A 20,189-nucleotide genomic window follows, 5' to 3' on the forward strand; every position below is an offset into this window, starting at 1 on the left:
TTTGTCCCTCTGTGCACAGGAACCTGTTCAAAAATGTAAAGACAGTGAGAAGTTCGGGCAGACGTCTCTGGGTGTGATCTATTCAATTTCTCATAGAACATCCCCCAAACTGCCCTTCCCTCTTCAGGAAGACCTTTGTGAGCTCTGGTTGCTGGTTGCTGAGGGTGTCCCAGAGAGCAGGAGATTCTGCTGTGAGCTCTGCTGGAGTCAGAGTCTTACCACCAGTGAGAGGTCAAGAGGAACACAGAGTGGTCTGAGATTAAATCCACTTCTGGTATCAAAGATCTTTGTAGCTTTGTGGCTCCCGACATGATTCATCCAACAGCAGAGCCGAGTTGAGGGAATTTTGGTTTGTGTATTCTATTCTGGTTGTGCCATCACAGCTGAGGAGTGCTTTTAAGGCAGAAATCCTTGGCATTTCTGCTGCACTTCTTCTGACACTGTCTTGGTCCTGAGAGGCAAGTGACAGCTGCTCGCACACCCTCCCCTGCCTCAGGGAACAGGAGAGAATTGAGGGGTAAAGGTAAGGAGACTCATAGGTTGAGATTAAAACAATGGAATAATAGAAATAAAACAAAATTTAAATCATAATGATAATAATAGTGCATATATATGAGTAACGTACAATGCAGTTGCCCACCACCCACTGACAGAGGCCCAGCCCATTCCTGGTTAGTGATCCCAGAGGAGAAAATTCTGAAACCGCAATCACGGAAAGGGAGAGAGCCAGACCCCCAGCTAACCCTCATCCATGTCCTGAGCATGACACTGTACGATGTGGAATATTCCACTGGCCAGTTTGGGTCCATTGCTCTGGTTGTGTTCCCTCCCAGCTTTTGGGGCACCTGCACGCTAGTAAGACATGGGAAGTTGAAAAGTCCTTGATTTCTTAGCAACAGCTGATAACATCACTGTACTGTCAGCATTCTGCTCATACCAAATCCTGTACTGAATCCAAAACACAGCACTGTTCTTGGTACTATGAAGAAGAAATAGCTCTATCCCAGCCGAAACCAGGACAACGACAGTACATGCAGCCTTGGTGTCTCAGCTGCACTTCAGTCCTTAGCCCCCCACACCGGTGAGTGTAACAGGATGAACGAGGGCAGCAGGGAGAAGATGCCAAAGTCCCCCTGCCAGCGGAGCCAGGAGAGGGAGACACAGTCGGACACTCGAGCGTGTCTCCTCTGTGGTGCTCAGGTTGCTGGGAAGGCAACTCCTGACCAAATCCCCGTGACATTAAGGGCAGAGGCTCTGCTGGGTGAGTGAGGAGACCAGGGGGTTGCTCCAGGGAAGGCGTCTGCACTGCAGGGCATGGCAGGGAGATGCCTGAATCCCCCTCCCACAGCATGTCTGGGAGCAGTTCTCTCCCCCTCCCTGCCCATGTCTCTGCTTCCTGGAGCTTGTCTGGGCCAGGACCTGTTTTTCTCTCCCCACATCTCCTCCCTCCTCACACTCACAGACCCCATCCCACCTGCCACGTCCACAGCTCTGCCCTGCAGACACCTCCTGGCAGCAGGGCCCTGCCCAGGGGCATCTCTGTGTGGGCAGGGGCTAATGAGCAGCTCAGACAAGTCCCAACAACAAATGGGGTCTCAAGGCCTGGTGCACAATGCAGAAATAAATTCCCATTTCTCCCTGCCCACCCAGCACACCAAGAGGACAAAACTCAAAGCTCAGGTTTCTTCCCTTCAGGTGAACAGTTCCTTGACGTGCTGTTTCCAGAAGGAGCCTCTGCAAATGTTCTGGGGGTGATCTGGAGCTGGGAGCAGCCCTGACCCACGCTGTTCCCTCCCACCAGCAGAAAGAGCCTCCCTGGTTGGGGGTCACTCCTTCCACCCACAGCGTCGCCCCACAGCGCCGTGGGGAGCTCCCTGGGCAGGCTGAGAGCTGACCCTGGCAGGCAGCAGAGTCCCTGCCGCGGCACACAGCCCCTGGGGGGCAGGGACCCTGCTCTGAAGGGCAGCCCTGGGCACCCCTGCCTGCACACCTACCTTCACATCCCGCAGGTGTCCCTGAGAGAAGGCAGCCATCGTGCCCGGTGCATCTGGTGGGGCAGCAGGGAGTCCCTCACCTGGAGCACGTCCTCCTCCTCTACACTAGAGAAACTGTTGGAATCCTCGTGAAAGATTCTCTGTGCTGTGGGGTGTTCCAGGTTTTGGATAGCCCTCCAGAAGCACCAGCTGCATTGCCCTGATCCCAGAGACTTACCGTGTAGATGAGTGTAAAGATTTCTTTTCCAGGAAACTCTCAGCTTCCTCCCCTCCAGACTGGCATTAAGCTCTCTCAGCCTCACGTCTCTCCTCTTGGTGCCCACAGGCAGTGCCCTCAGCCCTGCTGCGCTTTGCACAGGAGCTGCTCCTGGGCAGAGCTGTCTCTCTGCAGCGCTGCCCGCTTGCCAGCAGCTCCCCCCACCCCAGGAGCCCAGCCCAGCTCAGCAGCAGGGGAGCAGCCCAAGGCAGCCCTTTCTCTGCCCCCTCTGGGCTCCCGTGTGGTTTCCCTGGGGAACCTGCTGTCAAACAGGCTGAAGGACTCACTGATGTTCCCTCCCTCAGCTGGGCACCGACACTGACTGCCAGCTGTGTCACTTCTGCTGTCAGAAAAAGAAATGACCATGACAATAACCTTTTCCCATCCTATCACTAGACAGGACACACGGAAGGTGGCAGGGAACAATTGTGCCCCTGTACTCAGTACCGTGAGGTCACACCTTGAGTACTGTGTCCAGTTTCGGGCCCCACAGTGTAGGAAAGTCGTTGAGGCCCTGGAGCGGGTCCAGAGAAGGGCAAGGGAGCTGGGGAGGGGTCTGGAAAACATGTCCTATGAGGAGTGCCTGAGGGAATGGGATTGTTTAGCCTAGTGAAGAGGAGGCTGAGAGGAGACCTTATTGCTCTCTACAACTACCTAAAAGGAAGTTGCAGTGAGGCTGGTGTTGGTCTCTTCTCCCAAGTAACTAATGACAGGACAAGAGGTCATGGCCTCAAGCTGCGCCAGGGGAGATTTAGATTGGATATACGGAAAAATTTCTTTCCTGAAAGAGTGGTTGGACACTGGAACAGGCTGCCCAGGGAGGTGTTGGAGTCACCATCCCTGGAGGTGTCCAAAAGACATATAGATGTGGTGCTTAGGTATATGGTTTAGAGTTGAGCTTGGTAGTGTTAGGATAATGGCTGGATCTGATGATATTAGAGGTCTTTTCCAACCAAAATGATTCTATGATTCTATGATTCTATGATTCTACAATCAGCATGCTATCGAGTAGCCCTTTGCTACTTCAGTTTGGCTGGCCTGGCTGTGCCCCCTCCCAGCTTCATGTGAAAATTCACCCTATCCTAGCCAAACCCAGGACACACCTTCTCTTGCTAAATTCCACAGTGGCCCCACAGCGTCTTTTTTTCTTCTTTAACTGCAACGTCCACAGCATCAGCTCATCTTGGGGCTGTGTGCATGACAATGTGTGCGGTGAAGAAATTTCTCCTAATGTCTCATCTAAATCTCCCCTGGCACAACTTGAGGCTGCTTCCTCTTCTCCTATGACTTGTCACTTGGCAGAAGAGACTGAACCCCGTCTCACTTGAACCTCCTCTCAGGTAGTTGTAGAGCGGGATAAGGTCTCCCCTCAGCTTCTTTTTCTCCAGGCTAAACAACGCCACTTCCCTCAGCTGCTCCTCACAGGACTTGTGCTCTAGGCTCTTCACCAGCTTCGTTGCCCTTCTTTGGACACGCTCCAGCACCTCAGTGTCTTGCAGTGAGGGGCCCAAAACTGCACACAGTATTCAAGATGCAGCCTCAATGGTGCCGAGTAGAGGGGCACGATCACTCCCCTACTCCGGCTGGCTACACCACTTCTGATACCAATCAGGATGCTGTTGGCCTTCACCTGGGCACACTGCTGGCCCACATTCAGCCGACTGTGAACAGACATCTTTCAGGTCATTTTCCCCAGGCAGCTTTCCAGCCACTCATCCCCAAGCCTGTAGCGCTGCATGAGGCTCTTGTGACCCAAGTGCAGGACTCGGGCACTTGGCCTTGTTGAACCTCATACAATTGGCCTCACCCCATTGATCCAGCCTGTCCAGATCCCTCTGCAGAGCCTTCCTACCCTCCAGCAGATCAACTTGATGTCCTCTGCAAATTTACTGAAGGAACACTTGATCCCCTCCTCCAGATCATCGATAAAGATGTTAAACAAGACTGGTCCCAATACTGAGCCCTGGGGAACACCACTTGTGACTGGCCGCAAACTGGATTGAACTCCATTCACCATCACTCTTGAGGTTGGGCCAGCCAGCCAGTTGGCTCCACAGTAAAGAATATTGTCGTCCAAGCCATGAGCAGCCAGTTTCTCCAGGAGGCTGTTCTGGGAAAATTTTGGTAGCTGTTGCCACTGCTGTAACATTTGGCACAGCAGAAGCATTTGCCTCAACCACCATCTGTGCAGGGAGGTGTCACAGGCTTCTAGATTAAAAGGGTAGGTGGTTCTTTTTGGAGGATACTAGAATAACAAAATAGAGGAATTTGAGTTGGGGAGAAGATGTGGTCAGGGATGTTTGGGGGCACCTGTGAAGCAGCCCAACACCTCATATGAACTACTCCTGTGGTCAGGGAGAACCTGAGAGCTTTCCCGAATCTGAAAACATAAAGGGGAAGGAAGGACAGCCTCATTCAGGCTGGAAGGGACCTCAGCAGGTGTCTTGACCTACCTCCTGCCCAAAGCAGGGCCAGCCCAGATCAGTCAGGGCTTTATCTAAGCAAGTCTTGCTCCCTTTCTGGCACAGAGCTGGTGCAGACTCCCTGGGAAACAGCTTCCAGCACTGCACTGTCCTCGTGGTGGAAAAGTTTCTCTCTGTGTCTAGTCTGACCCTTTGTGGTTTCAGCCCGTTGCCTCTTGTCCTTGTGCCTTGGATCACAGACATGAGCCCCAATCAGCCACGCCGCTGCGTGTCCACCCGAGATCTTCCTTTCTCAAGGCTGAACAACCCAAGCTCTCAGGCTCTTCTCACAGCACTTGTGCTCCAGCCATGACCGCCTCAGTGGCCCTCCACTGAACTTCCTCCAGTTTACCAATCTCTCTCTGTCATCGTCGGGGGTAACAAAGTAGAGAAGGAATCTGGATGGGGTTTCAAAAGTGCTGATCAAAGGGAGATAGTCCCTTCCACTGGCTGTGCTCCTGCTCACAGCCCAGGATGCAGTTGGCCACCTTTGCTGATGGCTCATGTTTTGCCTGTTGAAACCCAAGGACCACCAGAGCCTTCCGCAGAGCCGCTGCCCACGCAGGCAGTCCCTGGCCTCTGTCATTGCAGGGCCTTAGTCCACTTCAAGGATAGGTCTTTAGCTTCTGTTCCTACTGGCCCATCCTGCTGGCCTGTCTAAGGAAACTTTGGGATTGCAGCCCCAACTTCAGTGTAGTGTCTGTGTTCGTCAATGTTCTATCACCCACAAATGTTATAAAAAAGCACTCTCTCTTCTCCCCTGGGACATTATAACATGTTAAACAGGGCGGGTTATGGTACAGACACCTGCAGGTCCCTACTAGCTAGATGCCTCCAGGTAGAGTACTACGCACGGCCCATGTCTCTCCGAGCCCGAAAGTTCAGTTGGTTTTTTACCCACCTACTTATCCACCCGCGCAAACTATAATATCCCAATTTAGACACAAGATGGGGATGATGCTGAACGCTTTCCTGACTTCCAGGTAAAAGATACCACGCTCTCCCTCTACCCAGCAATCCTGTCCTTCCGTTATGGAAAGCAAAGAGGATGGCCAGGTGCAATCTCCCCTGGGTACATCCAGGCACCTGCTCTTTCAGATACCCAGAAATAGGATCTGAGTGGACATGCCCTGGGGCGCAGCCTTTAGTTCCCCCTGCTCCTCCTGTGGGAATCTTTGAAAGGTGCCTGCAGCTTTTGGGTGCTGCCAGTCATCAGAGAATCCCTCCCATCTCCATGACCTTTCAAAGACAACAGAGAGTGACCTCACTGTGACATTGGTTTGCCCTCTCAGCTCCCTTGGTTGTTGTCCCTCCTGTCCCATAGCCTGCTAAGGATTGTGTTTGCTCAGGGACCCCTGACTTGATCCCCACCCAGTCCTGGCTGTTCTCCTCCAGAGTCCTGCCTCATGTCAGAGGCCAGGCAGAGGTTGCTGGGGAAGACTGAGGCAAAGAGGACATGGAGTATCTCAGATCTGTCTTCCCTTGCTCTTAGTAAATTCAGCAGTGCCCACACAGTAACTTTGATTCTCCTTTAAATGTTCCTGAAGTAGCAAACACTCACTGTGGTGCCCCTGATTTGCCTTTCAAGTTTATATTGAATTGATATCTGGACTATTGCTGAGCTTGGAGGATGCTGTCCTTGAGGACCAGCTGGCTGCCACCGTGTCACAGCTCTGTCTCCCACAGGAACGGCTCCAGTTCATCCTGCCTGTGGCCCTGGCTGAGACATTGCTGCACATTTAGGCTGAAGCACCCCAGCTGTGGAAGCAGGCAAGTTTTGACTTGCCATAAGGAATCCTCGTACTGAGTGTTCAAGACCCTGTGTGTGCTGTTGATGGGAGAAGAAGAGGTGCTGTCAAGGCCAATTCTTTTTCCGATAGCTGAAATGACACAGCTGGCAGTCAGTCTCTGTGCCCAGCTGAGGGAGGGAACCTCAGTGCTGACTTCAGCCTGTTTGAGAGCAGGTTCCCCTGGAGCCCCAGGGACAGCTGGAGGGAGCCCAGAGGGGGCAGAGAAAGGGCTGCCTTGGGCTGCTCCCCTGCTGCTGAGCTGGGCTGGGCTCCTGGGGTGGAGGGAGCTGCTGGCAAGCAGGCAGCGCTGCAGAGAGACAGCTCTGCCCAGGAGCAGCTCCTCTGCGAAGCACAGCAGGGCTGAGGGCACTGCCTGCGGGCAGGGAGGGAGAGCGGAGTGTTCACTGGGGGAGGCATCCTCACAGCCCTGGACACAGTAAGTTTCTGGCTGTAGGACAACGCAGCTGCTGTTCCTGGAGAGATCTAAAGCTGGCACCTTCGATGGTTGGTGCAGAGAAGGACGTGCTCCAGAACAGGGCTTGCCTGCTGCACCTTCAGAGGGACAGGGCATGATGACTTCTTTCTCCTGGGGATGTCTGCAGGATGTGAATCCATGTGTGCAGGCAGGGGTGCCCAGGGCAGAGCAGGGTCCCTGCCCCCCAGGGGCTGTGTGCCGGGTCAGGGACTCTGCTGCCTGCCAGGGTCAGCACTCAGCCTGCCCTGGGACGTTCCCATGGCGCTGTGGGGAGATGCTGTGGGTAGTAGGAGTGACCACCAACAAGGCAGGGTCCTTCTGCTGTAGAGAAGGGTGGCTCACAAATTCCAAGAAACAAAGTCCTTCTGTCCATGGCAGGGCTGTTCTTCTGGTACTTGTGACGAGCTGGTGGCCTTCAGTTTGCTTCCTCAGGCACGGTAAATCAGTATACAACGGGAGCGACATACAGCTATCTTAAGAAAGGTACTTGTCAAGGTTTGAGGCTGGGCCGGCCACTAACAAATAACAGACGCTTTCTATTAACCCCTCTCCCCTCCCAAAAGTGAAAAGGAGAGAGAACAAGAGAGAGTGACTTTATGGCTTGGAAAAGAAAACTAAAACAGCTTTAATCAAATAATAACAATAAAAGAAAATATATTAATAAGAATAAGGAAATAATTAAATATATACAATATGTACAAAACCAATACCAAATCCAACTCCTCCCACCCTGATGACGATACATCACCACCACACTGCAGGGCTGGCACTGGGGCAGTCCCAGGCTGGACTGGGCAGCAGACAGGGACAGGATGCAGGAGCTGGACTCAGGCCCTGGATTCAGGGATCAGGGATCGACGACAGAAGAACATATGGAGTCCTCCTCAGACACTGGCCATCGAAGAAGAGAGATTGACTCTCGTGATCTCTCAGCTTTATACTGAATATGTCGTATACGGGGTGGGACACTTTGTTGGTCAGGTTTGGGTCACCTGTCCGGTTTGCTCCTCCCAGCAGGTGCGAACTTTTCCGTGCTTGTGACCCTTTTCACACCCGACACCCCAACACGCAGTACAAGATCTAACAGTGACCTTGGTCGCTACAAGAACAAGTATAAGCAAGGGCCTCTCTGCATCCCATTCCTCGGTACTGACTCCCCTCAGCCTTATCACTGCTGGGAGTAGTCACTGTCTGGAAAAACATACTCCTGTTTCAGAAAATGCCGCTAGTTAGAGGAGACTTAACTGAAAAGTTAAAGCACTAAAACAAAATTAGTTCTGGTTTAGCCCAAACCAGGACAGTAATAAAACTTCATACTGTAAAGACTTGTTAGTATAAGAGTTAGGGATGGCAATTTTGTCAACCTAGGACTGGTGGATGCCTGTGGGCAGGTGCATTCCTCAGTGAGCTGTTTTGATGCTCAAGGATCACCTCTTCATGACCCAGAATGGTCCAACCCAACATATAGGAATTCCCACCAAGGTGGAAAGAGGCAGCAATGGATGAGAAAGGAGCTCTCAAACTAAAATCAGGCGTGAGAACTAAGCACAGAGAAGGTGGAAGCTAGCTGCCTTCCAGCCTCAGTGGTTCTGTGATTCTGTTCTGGAAAGACCAGTTCCTGGATGGATCCATGCTCTCTGTTTGTCTATCTGAGTCTCTATCTTAAAGTAACACAGCCCAGCATGCCTACAGCCCACGCTTGTTTCTTCTTTCTCCAGCTGTGTACGGTTTAGCTTGGCCTAGAGACCTGCCGAGGCCCCTTCCAGGATGAATGAATGACCCACCACGTGTGTTCCCTTGACGACAATAGAGACAGCTCTCAGGTGCCCCATGACCACAGAAGAAAGCAAACATAACTTTGGTGCACTCAGCTGTGGCTTTTGTGTCCCCCTGTGGTGGGTTGACCCTGGCCAAAATGCCAGGTGCCCACCAAGGCCACTCTATCACTCCCCTCCTTAACTGGACAGGGGAGAGAAAAAAAATAACAACAGGCTTGTGGGGTTGAGATAAGGACAGGGAGATCATTCAGCATTTACCGTCACGGGCAAAAGAGACTCGACTGAAGGGAAATGTAATTTATTACCAATTAACTCAGAGAGGAGTAATGAGAAATAAAACGAAATCTTAAAACACCTTCCCTGCACCTGCGGGAGCTGCGTGAGGACACTGGCACGATCAATGTGATCTAACAAGTGAACCTTTATTTCCGTGTTTCCAGTGCAATTTATAACCCTCCACCACACCCAATAAATACTGATTGGCTTCATCGCAAATAACGGCCCATAGTCCAACCCGACTGGCCACATTGTGAGTCCTTTTCAAGTCACGTTCACAAATGTTCACACCCATCTTCTTTAGGAAATTAAAACTGCGTCATTAATGGCAGCTGTCTCTTCTCCTGCCCCTGTAAGATGTTCATGCCCCCTGCACTGCAAGTTGTTTATGATTTCAGCAGTTCCGGTACGTCCCAGCTCGGATTCTCTGGAAAGGCTGGATTGTTCACATGTCCCTTATTTCATGAATGTCCTCCCACACACACCAATCTTTGTCATTAAGATAAAGACTGGGAAATGACACTTGTTAACATGACCTGAGGCAGATCAACGCTGTGATAGAAAGTATGGGAGCCTTACAACCCGGAGTCCCCTCTCCCACAATATTTCCATCAAATTGGCCGATAATAGTAATGGATCTAATTGTTTCTTTACAATTCCCCTCGCAAAGCAGGATTGTTTTCGCTTTGCTTTCTCCGTTCCAGCTGTTAACAATAGTGCACCCACGCAACGCTGTCACTGGACTGTCTTGCCTCAGGGAATGAAGAACAGCCCTACTATCTGTCAAATGTGTGTTGCAGGGGCACTCTCTGGGGTTCGTGAACAGCCCCCGCAGATACTGGTGTATCATTCTATGGACGATATCTTGATTGCGGGGGCTGAGTTGACAATTCTGAAGGAAGTGGTCAATGAAACGTTGAAGGCCCTACAGTTTTAGGGACTCCAGGTAGCACCTGAAAAAGTACAAGAGGAACCCCCTTGGCGCTACCTGGGGTGGAAAATAATGGAACGTAACATAGAATTCCAGAGGGTGGCTTTGAAATGGGAAATCACAACGCTAAATGATCTGCCAAAAATCTTAGGTGCTGTCAATTGGGTTAGATCATTACTGGGAATCAATAAAGATACTTTACATCCTTTGTTCATGTTGTTGAAGGGTGGCCCTGACTTGGATTCGCGACGTAGTCTAACACTGGAAGCGCAACAAGCTCTAGCCCTTGTTGAACTTGCAATTCAGTCAAGGCAAGCGGGCCGACTAAGGGAGGGTCCTGGCCTCCAACTTTTTATTATAAACACATCCTCTCAACCCATGGCATAATTAGGACAATGGGTGGAGACTGAAGCAGACCCCCTCATCCTCATAGAGCGGATCTTCCTGCTACATCAGCCAACAAAGACCATTATAACCAGGGCAGAGATGTTTGCAATGTTAATTTGTAAAGGGCGGAAACGGGCAGTACAATTACAAGGACAAGAAGTATTAATTCTCTATGTACCATTTACAAAAGACTGTCTGGGATGGAGAATGGCAAATAGTCTACCCCTTCAAACTGCGCTGCTGAATTTTACTGGAAATATCAGTATTCATTTACTGTCACACAAATTATTCGTGTCTTTTAAAGACAAGCACATCATCGCCCGACCCTGACGCAGCCCAGTTCCCGTACCTGGGTGCACGGTATTTACCGATGGCTCAGGAAAATGAGGACGAGCAGTGATAGTTTGGAAAGAAGGATTAAAATGGGAGAGGGAGATTCGTACAGTCTCAGGAATGCCCCAAATTGTAGAACTGGTTGCAGTTATTAAGGTGTTCCAAAGGTGGAGTGAACCTTTGAACATAGTCACTGACTCACAGTAGGTTTGCAGGCTCGTTCAAAGAATAGAAAAAGCTTCATTAAAAGATGTCAATAATGAGCAGTTATTTTCCCTGTTTAAACAACTATGGAGTTTGGTCAACAACCGGGTAAGTGATTTTTACGTACTACATATACGAGGCCGTACTACTTGACCTGGAGCTATAGCAGAAGGGAATTGGGAAGCAGACAGATTGACTGCCCTGGCCTGGGCGGCGCCTACACCACAAATCTTCAAACAAGCCCAATTATCACATGAATTTTTCTACCAATCTGCTCGAGCTCTTCAAAAACTACTTTGTTTCTCCTGCAATGATGCTCGTGCAATTGTGCGTATGTGTCCTGATTGTCAACAATTTGCGGCCGCAGGCCCAACTGGAGTTAACCCTCGAGGTCTCCAAGCACTTAAATTATGGCCATCAGATGTGACACGTCTCAGAATTGGGAAGCCAGAAGTGGGTACGCGTTTCAGTTGATACCTATTCAGGGGCGATATGGGCAACAGCTGAATGCAGGGAAAAAAGCAAGGGACGTTCTTAGACACTGGACTGCTGCCTTTGCAGTATTAGGAATACCAGCAACTATAAAGACAGATAATGGTCCCAGATATAACAGCAAAAAGACACAAATGTTTTTACAAATGTGGGGTGTAAAACACGTCATGGGCATTCCACACTCTCCACAAGGACAAGCAATCGTTGAACGCACTCACCAAATTGTAAAAAACATGCTGCAAAAACCAAAAGGGGGAATGCAGGGGGAAAGCCCGCAGATAAGCTTATGGAAGATGGTCTGTGTCTTGAATTGTGTAGACCTTAGAAACGACATAGGGGACCAACAACCACCTCTAATTAAACATTTTTTAAGCCTAGGTTCCAGAATGTCAGATACACTAAACCCAAATGTGAAGGTCTGGGTGCGTTCGCTAGAGAGAGGGAAATGGGAAGGACCATTCATGTTAATAACGTGGGGTAGAGGGTATGCTTGTGTTTCCTCAGATGAAGGACCAGAGTGGCTTCCAGTGCAGTGTGTAAGGCTGTGGCTTGAAAAAACAAAATATGGGGATGGCGATCTACCTAATCACGCTGCTGGGAGTGGAAGTGTTGATCACATCAATACAGACTATGGGACATATGATGAAGACGCTGACACCCCAGAACAGCAGTAACATACGGGTATCTTTGGCTCATGCCTTGAACCAGACAGCCTTCTACGTCTTGATGGCACAACCAGAACAGCCTTTTCACACGTGCCTTGTTGGACTACACATAGATAATGTAGAAGTAATTGGGAAAGAAGTGACTGCATTACGAGGGTTGATAGGTGTGCATTGTAATGCAGCTAGCATCCTCATGGCTCCTTTGGCTACCTTATTAAACAATCGGGGCCTGAGGGAACGGTTGGAGATCTTAATCAAGGTTGGGTTATTGATTTTATGTATAATCACATGTATAATTTTAATATTACCATGTTTCTTATCTTGCATATAGGGAATGATCCTCTGAACGTTAGTAACTGTCTATACGGTAGAAAAACGAAAAGGGGGAATTAAGGAGGAACAAGGGATGGAAAGAGTTGACAGGATTCAGGCAGGTCCTGCCCTGAGCCTTGAAGAAGAATAAAGGAAGAGAACAGGGAAGTAAATAGGTGCAGACCGTTAGACTCGAGAAGAACACAAGCCGGCAGGACAGCACCCAATGGTGTTAGTGGTAGTGGCGCGTGGACAATGCCTGTACACCAGTCACAGCTTACTTAGTGGTGGTTGTACTAGTAGAGAAAAGGATATAATGATGCTGTAGCAAACAATAAAGGTCTTCAGTTTCTCCCCAATAGGAGTCCGTGCCCTAAATCCGCCCCAGCTCAATGCTGTTTCCTGTCGGGGGCACTCGCCAGCCCAGCCAGCCCAGCCCTTCCCTCAATCTTGACTCCTTTCTGCCGTCTCCCCAGTCGAGCCCAGCAAAGCAGCTCTGCTAGGACTGGTGTCACAGAAGGAAACGGAGGCCACAGAGAACCTTCATCCAGCCGGCATGCTGAGGAGATCCCCAACCCAGGTACCTTGCAGACCCACGTGCCAAACTTGCTCCCCACGACAGCAGGAGAAAACTGGCCTCGGGGATCCTCAGGAAGGTCCTTTTGACCCAGGGAAAGGGCAGCCTGACCCAAGCTGTCACCCACACCACAGGGTTTCTCTTTCCATGTCCCCCCTGCACACACACACGGTGCCCTGCTCTTCTCCCAGGACATCCCATCTCCCCACAGAGACTTTTCCCTACAGAGCTCATCTCTGCTGACCTGGATGGCCATTCCTGCACCCCCTCCCCAGGCTCCCCACAGACCCTGAACTGCTGATGCTGCTCTGCAGAGATAGTGGCCTGCGGTGGCCAGGACCATGCTGGTGAGGATGAGAGGCAGACCCAGCTCAGGGTGGCTACTGCCCCTTCCACCTCTGCACACAGATGCTGTCCCTGCAGCTCCAGAAAAGAACTTGGAGAAAGGAATTCAGACAAACAAGTCGGTGCAGGGCCCTTTATTTGGTTTAAACACGCAGACAGCACAGCTCCTGATTTACACAAAGTCTCTGAGGCACACAAGGCAGGCAGAGACTGACATAGAAATAGGATGAAGAATGGCAACATTTTTGAGGACAGAATACTCCCTGAGCAAGCTAAACCCCAAAGAAACCAAATCAAACAACCCACCAAAGAGAGGCTGGGCCTGTAATGAGTTCCATTACTAGTGATATGCAGGGGAAGATGGGCAGTTCATTGGTGCTTCTGCAAAGCAACCAGTCATCAGTTTCCTCAGGGCATCCTTGAGCTCCTGGTTCCTCATGCTGTAGATGAGGGGGTTCACTGCTGGAGGAACCACCGAGTACAGAACTGCCAGCAGAAGGTTCAGGAGTGGGGAGGAGATGGAGGGGAGCTTCAGGTAGGCAAACATGCCAGTGCTGACAAACAGGGAGACCACGGCCAGGTGAGGGAGGCAGGTGGAAAAGGCTTTGTGGCGTCCCTGCTCTGAGGGGATCCTCAGCACGGCCCTGAAGATCTGCATGTAGGACACCACAATGAACACAAAACACCCAAAGCCTAAACAGATACCGACCACAAGTACCCCAACCTCCCTGAGGTAGGTGTCTGAGCAGGAGAGCTCGAGGATCTGGGGGATTTCACAGAAGAACTGGTCCACAGCATTGCCCTGGCAGAGGGGCAGTGAAAATGTACTGGCCGTGTGCAGCACAGCATTGAGAAACCCACTGCCCCAGGCAGCTGCTGCCATGTGGACACAAGCTCTGCTGCCCAGGAGGGTCCCGTAGTGCAGGGGTTTGCAGATGGCAACGTAGCGGTCGTAGGCCATGACTGTGAGAAGACAATACTCTGCTGTGATCAAGAAGACAAAGAGAAAAACCTGGGCAACACATCCTGCGTAGGAGATGGCCCTGGTGTTCCAGAGGGAATTGGCCATGGCTTTGGGGAGAGTGGTGGAGAGGGAGCCCAGATCAAGGAGGGAGAGGTTGAGGAGGAAGAAGTACATGGGGGTGTGGAGGCGGTGGTCACAGGCTACAGCAGTGATGATGAGTCCGTTGCCCAGGAGGGCAGCCAGGTAGATGCCCAGGAAGAGCGCGAAGGTTAAAAGCTGCAGCTCCCGTGTGTCTGCAAACGGCAGGAGGAGGAACTGGGTGATGGAGCTGCCGTTGGACATTATTTCACTGCAGGAATAGGAGACTGTTGAAAGAGGAGAAGACATTGACAAGCGAGGACAGATTTCATTGAGCCAGTCTTATGCAATTTCTTTCTGATAAACCCCATAATGGCTTCTTTTTTAAGGGTAAATTCAGTCATTTCCTTTTTGTGAGGTCAGGATTGATGAGCAGGGGCTCTGCCCATGGGCTCCAGAGAAGTCAGACCTGTGCTATTGCAGAGGTGACAAACAGCCCGTGCATTCGGTAGGTGTTCCTGGCAATGGGTGCCTTCAGTCGAGTGACAGGCATTTGCCTCAGTGACCATGTGACAATTGCCCTTATTTATTGCAGTGTGATGGGGGCAGCACCCAGACCTGCTGTGTCTGAGAGGGAAGAGCCCAGGGAGGGACCCAGCCCTTCCAACTCTGCTCTCCTGAACAGCAAAGTCTGGGTCGGAATCACTCACGGCCAACACAGAACCTTTCTCACAGCCATTTTCCATCTCCAGGCTCTCTCCAGACATGGTAACAGCACCGTGCCTGTGGGGGAGAACGGGGCTGTCACTACGTTCCCACCCTCCCCTGCTGAAGTGCCCCGAGCACGAGGGAAGTGCACTTCAACCTCTTCACCTCAGGGATGTTCTGAGGTGCCGGAAAGACAGTGCCCAGCACCTCCTGTAGGGAGGATCAACTTGTTCCCAAGTCCCACACCCTGCATTGCCCACAGCCCCCCAGGATCAGTGACTCAAATGCATCTGAGATGCCTAACGCTCCCCCCACAACCCAGACCTTCCGAAAGCAAGAAAAGGAGCAGCAGGAATTGGAGAAAAAAATGCAGAGCAATACCCTGATCCTTCTGCAAATGGGGAACAGGAGAGGAAGACAGCTGGCACTCGGGAAAGCCTTCTCCTTACACAGCAGAGCACAGCACCTCCACGTTGGTGACATCCCAGGCCGATTGCTCTCAGTCCCTTTTCTCTGCACAAGGAAGAGGTTTATGTGTCAGAAGACATGAACCTTTGCTGGGGATCTGTCCTTCCACTCATAGCTTCTCCCCACAGCTCCATGAGGAGCTCCCAGGGGCAGGATGAGTGCTGATGTAGGCTGGTGACAGAGTCCATGCCCAAGGTCACAGACCCCCATGGTGAAGACCCCCTGCTTGGAAGGGCAGCCCTGGTCACCCCTGGGTCCACACCCTCCTTCACACGTTCAAGCCATCCCCACCAGGATTCACACCCCACAGCCATCCCCATAGAAGGCAGCCGTCACGCCCTGTCCCTCTCACACTGCACTAGGGAAGCCCTGCTCTGCAGCCCGTCTTCCTCTTCTCCATCACAGACAGATCCCAGAGGTTGGACACATTCAGGAGATCCTGCAAGGAGCCACCACCACATCGCCCTGCACCCAGAGACTTACTGTGTCAGAGTCTGGGAAGAGTTCTCCTCCAGTGAGCTCTCAGCCATCCTCCCACTCTCCCCTGTCTTTAACATCCCTTTGCCTTGCTCCTTTCTCCTTGGTGCCCACAGGCAGCCCCCTCAGCCCTGCTGCGCTTGGCAGAGCGGCTGCTGCTGGGCAGAGCTGTCTCCCTGCAGCTCTGCCTGCTTGCTAGGAGCTCTCTCTGTCCCAGGAGCCCAGCCCAGATCAGCAGCACAGCAACAGCCCAAGAAATTTTTAATTATCTCTCCGGTGGTTTAGTGTGAAGTTCATGGATCACAGAGACTGAGAGGAAGTTGAGGAAACCTCTGGAGGAGTCAAAGTCAGATGCAAACTCCAAAGTTTCTTGGAGCACTAATGGGTTCCACAGAGGGATGTTACTGACAAATCTTCCTTCTGGGCTGGTTGAAGGAGAAACCTGGATTCAGTGAGGACAGGTAGGCAAAGGCAAGGTGAAGGTGGCTCTGATGCTGAGTAACCCTTGGTGTGCTTTATCAAGCCAAAAGAAAGCCCTGACTCCCCAGCCCCTGCAAGGCAGACCCTGTCCCTCACCCATTCCTCAGGGTTCTTCCTGGGGCAGGGTGATGTGGGGATGTGCAGTGCCAAGGGCAGGGCCAAGGTCCTCTGCTTCTGGGGTTGTCCTGGGTGGGCTGAGGAGGCACTGAGGTGCTGGTGCCATAAGGCTGAGGTGTCTTCTGGTAGGCCTTGGGGGCTGAGACAACAGCCCTAGCCAAGGGGAGAAAGACCTCGGCTCTCTTGGGGGCTTTGTGTCTTGCCAGAGCCCTTGACCATCTCCACCACAGGATGTCCTACAGTGTCCCACACCTGCGCTTGCCATTGCACCGTGCAGATCAGACTGTCCCCAGGAGAGGCCTGAGCAACACCTGAGGGACCTGTTCTCCCTTCCCAGAGGCTGGAGGTCAGGACCTGTAGCCTTCATGGAACACCCCCAGGTTTCCTCAGCATCAGAGCCACCTTCACCTTGCCTTTGCCTGCCTGGGATGAAGGGAGCTCCTGGCAAGAGGGCAGTGCTGCCAAGAGCTCTGCAGTGTCCCTCTCCTCCCAGAATCACAGAACCAAGGAGGCTGGAAGGCAGCCAGCCGCCACCTTTTCTGGGCTTCGCCTTCATGCTTGGTTTTAGCCAGCAGCTCCTTTCTCAGACATGCCAGTCTCCTGCCACCTTTATGTGACCTCTAGCATGTCACGACAGAGCATTCTGGATTGAGAAGAGGAGATCCTTGTCATCAAACAGCTCTCTGCACACATCTTCTCTGCAGCATTGTAGCCCATGGATTCTTCTAAGAAGTTCTCTCAGCAGGCCAAAGTCTGCTGTCCTGAGGTCCTGCTCTTTGCTTTCTTCCTTTTTCTCAGGATGGTCCACTCTACCTTCTTACCCCGGACTTTTCCATTCCTCACCAGCTCTTCTTTGTTTGTAAATGTTGTGGGTTTACCACAGCAAGAAATTAGCACTGTCCTGCCGCTTGCTCTCCTCCTTTTCCCAACATCAGTGGGACAAGGGATGAGGAAAGAAAGAGTAAAATCAAGAAATCTTGGGGGTTAAGATGGTCACTTGGGGTCATTGGCCAGATTATTTCTCCCCCCAACCTCTTGCACCCTCACCCCGCTATTCACTGCTGGGGCACAGTCAGAAACAGAGAAGGCCTTAACACTTTTCAAACACTTTTCAGAAACTGATAGGTCATTAGTGTGTTTTCAGCATTGTTTTGGTCAACAAAACTGAGACATAGCGCCATGGGAGCTTACATGAAGAGAAGTAAGCTCAGCCCAGCCAGACCCAGTCCAGTTTCCACCTGTTATTCCATCCCTTTTGTGTCATAGTCCGGTCCCACATTATCCAAAAGACCCTCATATACAACCACCCCCTACCAATCACGCTGTTTACAGACAGCTATCATTGCTCTAACTATGGGCCGCTCCTCTTAAATGTCCATGAAATTGTCCGTGAAGTGTCCACTGAGTTCATGTCATCCATAACTTCAGTTCTCTTAGGTATAGGGATTATGCAGGTTGGGAAAAGTGTGTTGTGTGGAGTTACTGGTCACGACAACTTGCTCAGGTTGGATCAAGTTAACTGGCTGGACAGCCGAGAACAGGGTAGTGGTGAACGTAGTTCCATCCAGATGGTGACACAAGCAGTGTCTCCCAGGGCTCAGTATTGGGGCCGGTCTTGTTCCACATCTTTATCGATGATCTGGATGAGGAGACTGAGTGCTCCCTGTGTGAGTTTGCAGATAGCATTAAGTTGGGTGGGTGTATTGAACTGCTTGGGTGTAGGAAGGACCTGCAGAGGGTTCTGGACAGACTGGATTGACAAGCTGAGGCCAATGCTATGATGTTTGAACACGGCCATGTGCCGGGTCCTCAATTTGGGTTACAACAAACTTCGGAGGAGATATTCAAAACCCACCTGGACGCAGTCCAGTGTGACTTGCTGTGGGTGAACCTGTTTTAACAGGGGGGTTGGACTAGACGATCTCCAGAGGTCACTTCCAACCCTCACCTTTCTGTGATTCTGTGATTCTGTGACCTTGAGGAGAGGAGCCCGGGCATGATGAGGGAAGCCGCAGTAGCCACTGGCACATGCTGACCATGAATAAGGCCTGCTGCACACAGGGCTGTATTAGGGGGAGAGTGGCCACCCAGACAGGAGTTATCATGGCCCTTGACTGAGCACTGGTGTGGCCACATCTGGATTAGTGAGTCTGCATGTGGGGCACTCTGTTCTGGAGGAAAGGGAAGGAACTGGAGAAGCTCCAGACAGGAATTGCAGTATGGAGCTAGGGGCCTGTGTGGAGGGCTGAGGGACCTGAGCTTCTTTAGGCTGATGAAGTGCATGCCCAGGGCTCTATAATAACTGCTTGAAGGTTTCTTCCAGAGATGATGGAGCTTTTCTCCTGTAGTGGGAAGAGAAGGAAACCTCCACAAAGTGCCGTTCGGAAGGTTCAGACTGCATGTGAGGAAAAAGAAATCTCCCTCCAAGGGTAGCCTTGTGGTTGAAGTGATGCTCCATAGGGAGTCTGGATCAGCCCATGGCTTTGTGTTTCAAGGAACAGAGAGTGAGGGCGGAGAGACATCAGTAAAGGTCTAGAAATGCTGAGGGCAGAGCTGTGTGGGAAAGCAAGATGGGTGTGTGCAGCCGGCAAGGGAAGAGGGGCAGGCGTGGCAGAGTGCAGGACAGCCTGCAGCAGAGATGGCCGAGGGCTCTGGCAAGGCTCAAAGGCCCAACAGGAGCAAGGCCTTGGGCCCCTTGGCTATGGCAGTGGCCTCTGCCACCAAGGCCTCCCAGGCAGAACTTTCCGTTTCTCCTTGCCCGTTGCTTGGGGAAGGCGGGAGGGCTTGTCCAGTTTCCCTGCCTTTGGCACTGCTCCCCGTCACACCCCACTGCCCCCGGGAAGAGCCCTGAGCCCCCCGCGAGGGGCAGGATCTGCCTGCCCAGGGCCTGAGGCTCAGGGTTTGGACTTTCTGCTGGGTGAAACAAAGCCAGGGTTTTCTCAGCACTCCAGCCCCCTGCACAGGGCCTTTGCCTGCCTGCAAGCACAGCCTCCAGTTCTCTGCTCTAAGGAGTCCCTGGGGAGGCTTTGTCAGCAGTGGCCCTCAGTGGGGCCAATCAGTCCTTCAAGGGACTTTGGGGTTTGCTTCTGACTTTGACGACTTGAGCAGTTTGCTCAGTTTCCTCTCAGTAGCTGAGATTCCTTTACTTAAGGCCAAATACCCCATGGGGCTCATTAAAAGACAGAAAGCTCTAAGGAGCTATTTCTCTAACTTTCATTTTCTTCAAGTCTTCGAGATTTCTACAGCTAATTGTAGTTCTTTCAGAATGTAGTTACAGAGGAAAATTGAATAGTGCACCTTATTGAAATTAATTTAAAAGTGTATTTTTAATCAATTGTCAGTTTAGAGAAGACGTGATAGTAGGATTCTGTAATTGATATAGATGCACAGTGTCTCCTCAGCAGGTCTGGACAGCTAGGAACAGCAGTCCCTTGAGGTCTGACACTGTACGGACAGCTTTGCTGCTCACCTCCTCTACCTCCTCATTGCTGTGTTTGTTCAATGGGGATTTACATCCTCTCTTAGCTCAGACTTCTCCACTCAAGTCTGCAGACAAATGTCACATCTCCATTGCACCAGCTCCCCCCTGCTTTCCTTAGAGAACTGCCTGCACACAGGCA

General features: G+C 51.5%; 1 protein-coding gene across 1 annotated transcript; it reads right to left on the bottom strand.

The window, feature by feature from the left end:
• Positions 1-13,617: 13,617 nt before the first annotated feature.
• Positions 13,618-14,583, bottom strand: LOC147412423 (olfactory receptor 14C36-like). The gene has a single exon (XM_086481412.1). It carries the CDS (start codon positions 14,581-14,583, stop codon positions 13,618-13,620), a length of 966 nt encoding a protein of 321 aa, XP_086337538.1.
• Between the last annotated feature and the right edge of the window lie 5,606 nt (positions 14,584-20,189).

The sequence above is a fragment of the Leptosomus discolor genome, unplaced genomic scaffold (genome assembly GCF_034619465.1).
Source record: "Leptosomus discolor isolate bLepDis1 unplaced genomic scaffold, bLepDis1.hap2 HAP2_SCAFFOLD_41, whole genome shotgun sequence".
Lineage (NCBI taxonomy): Eukaryota > Metazoa > Chordata > Aves > Leptosomiformes > Leptosomidae > Leptosomus > Leptosomus discolor.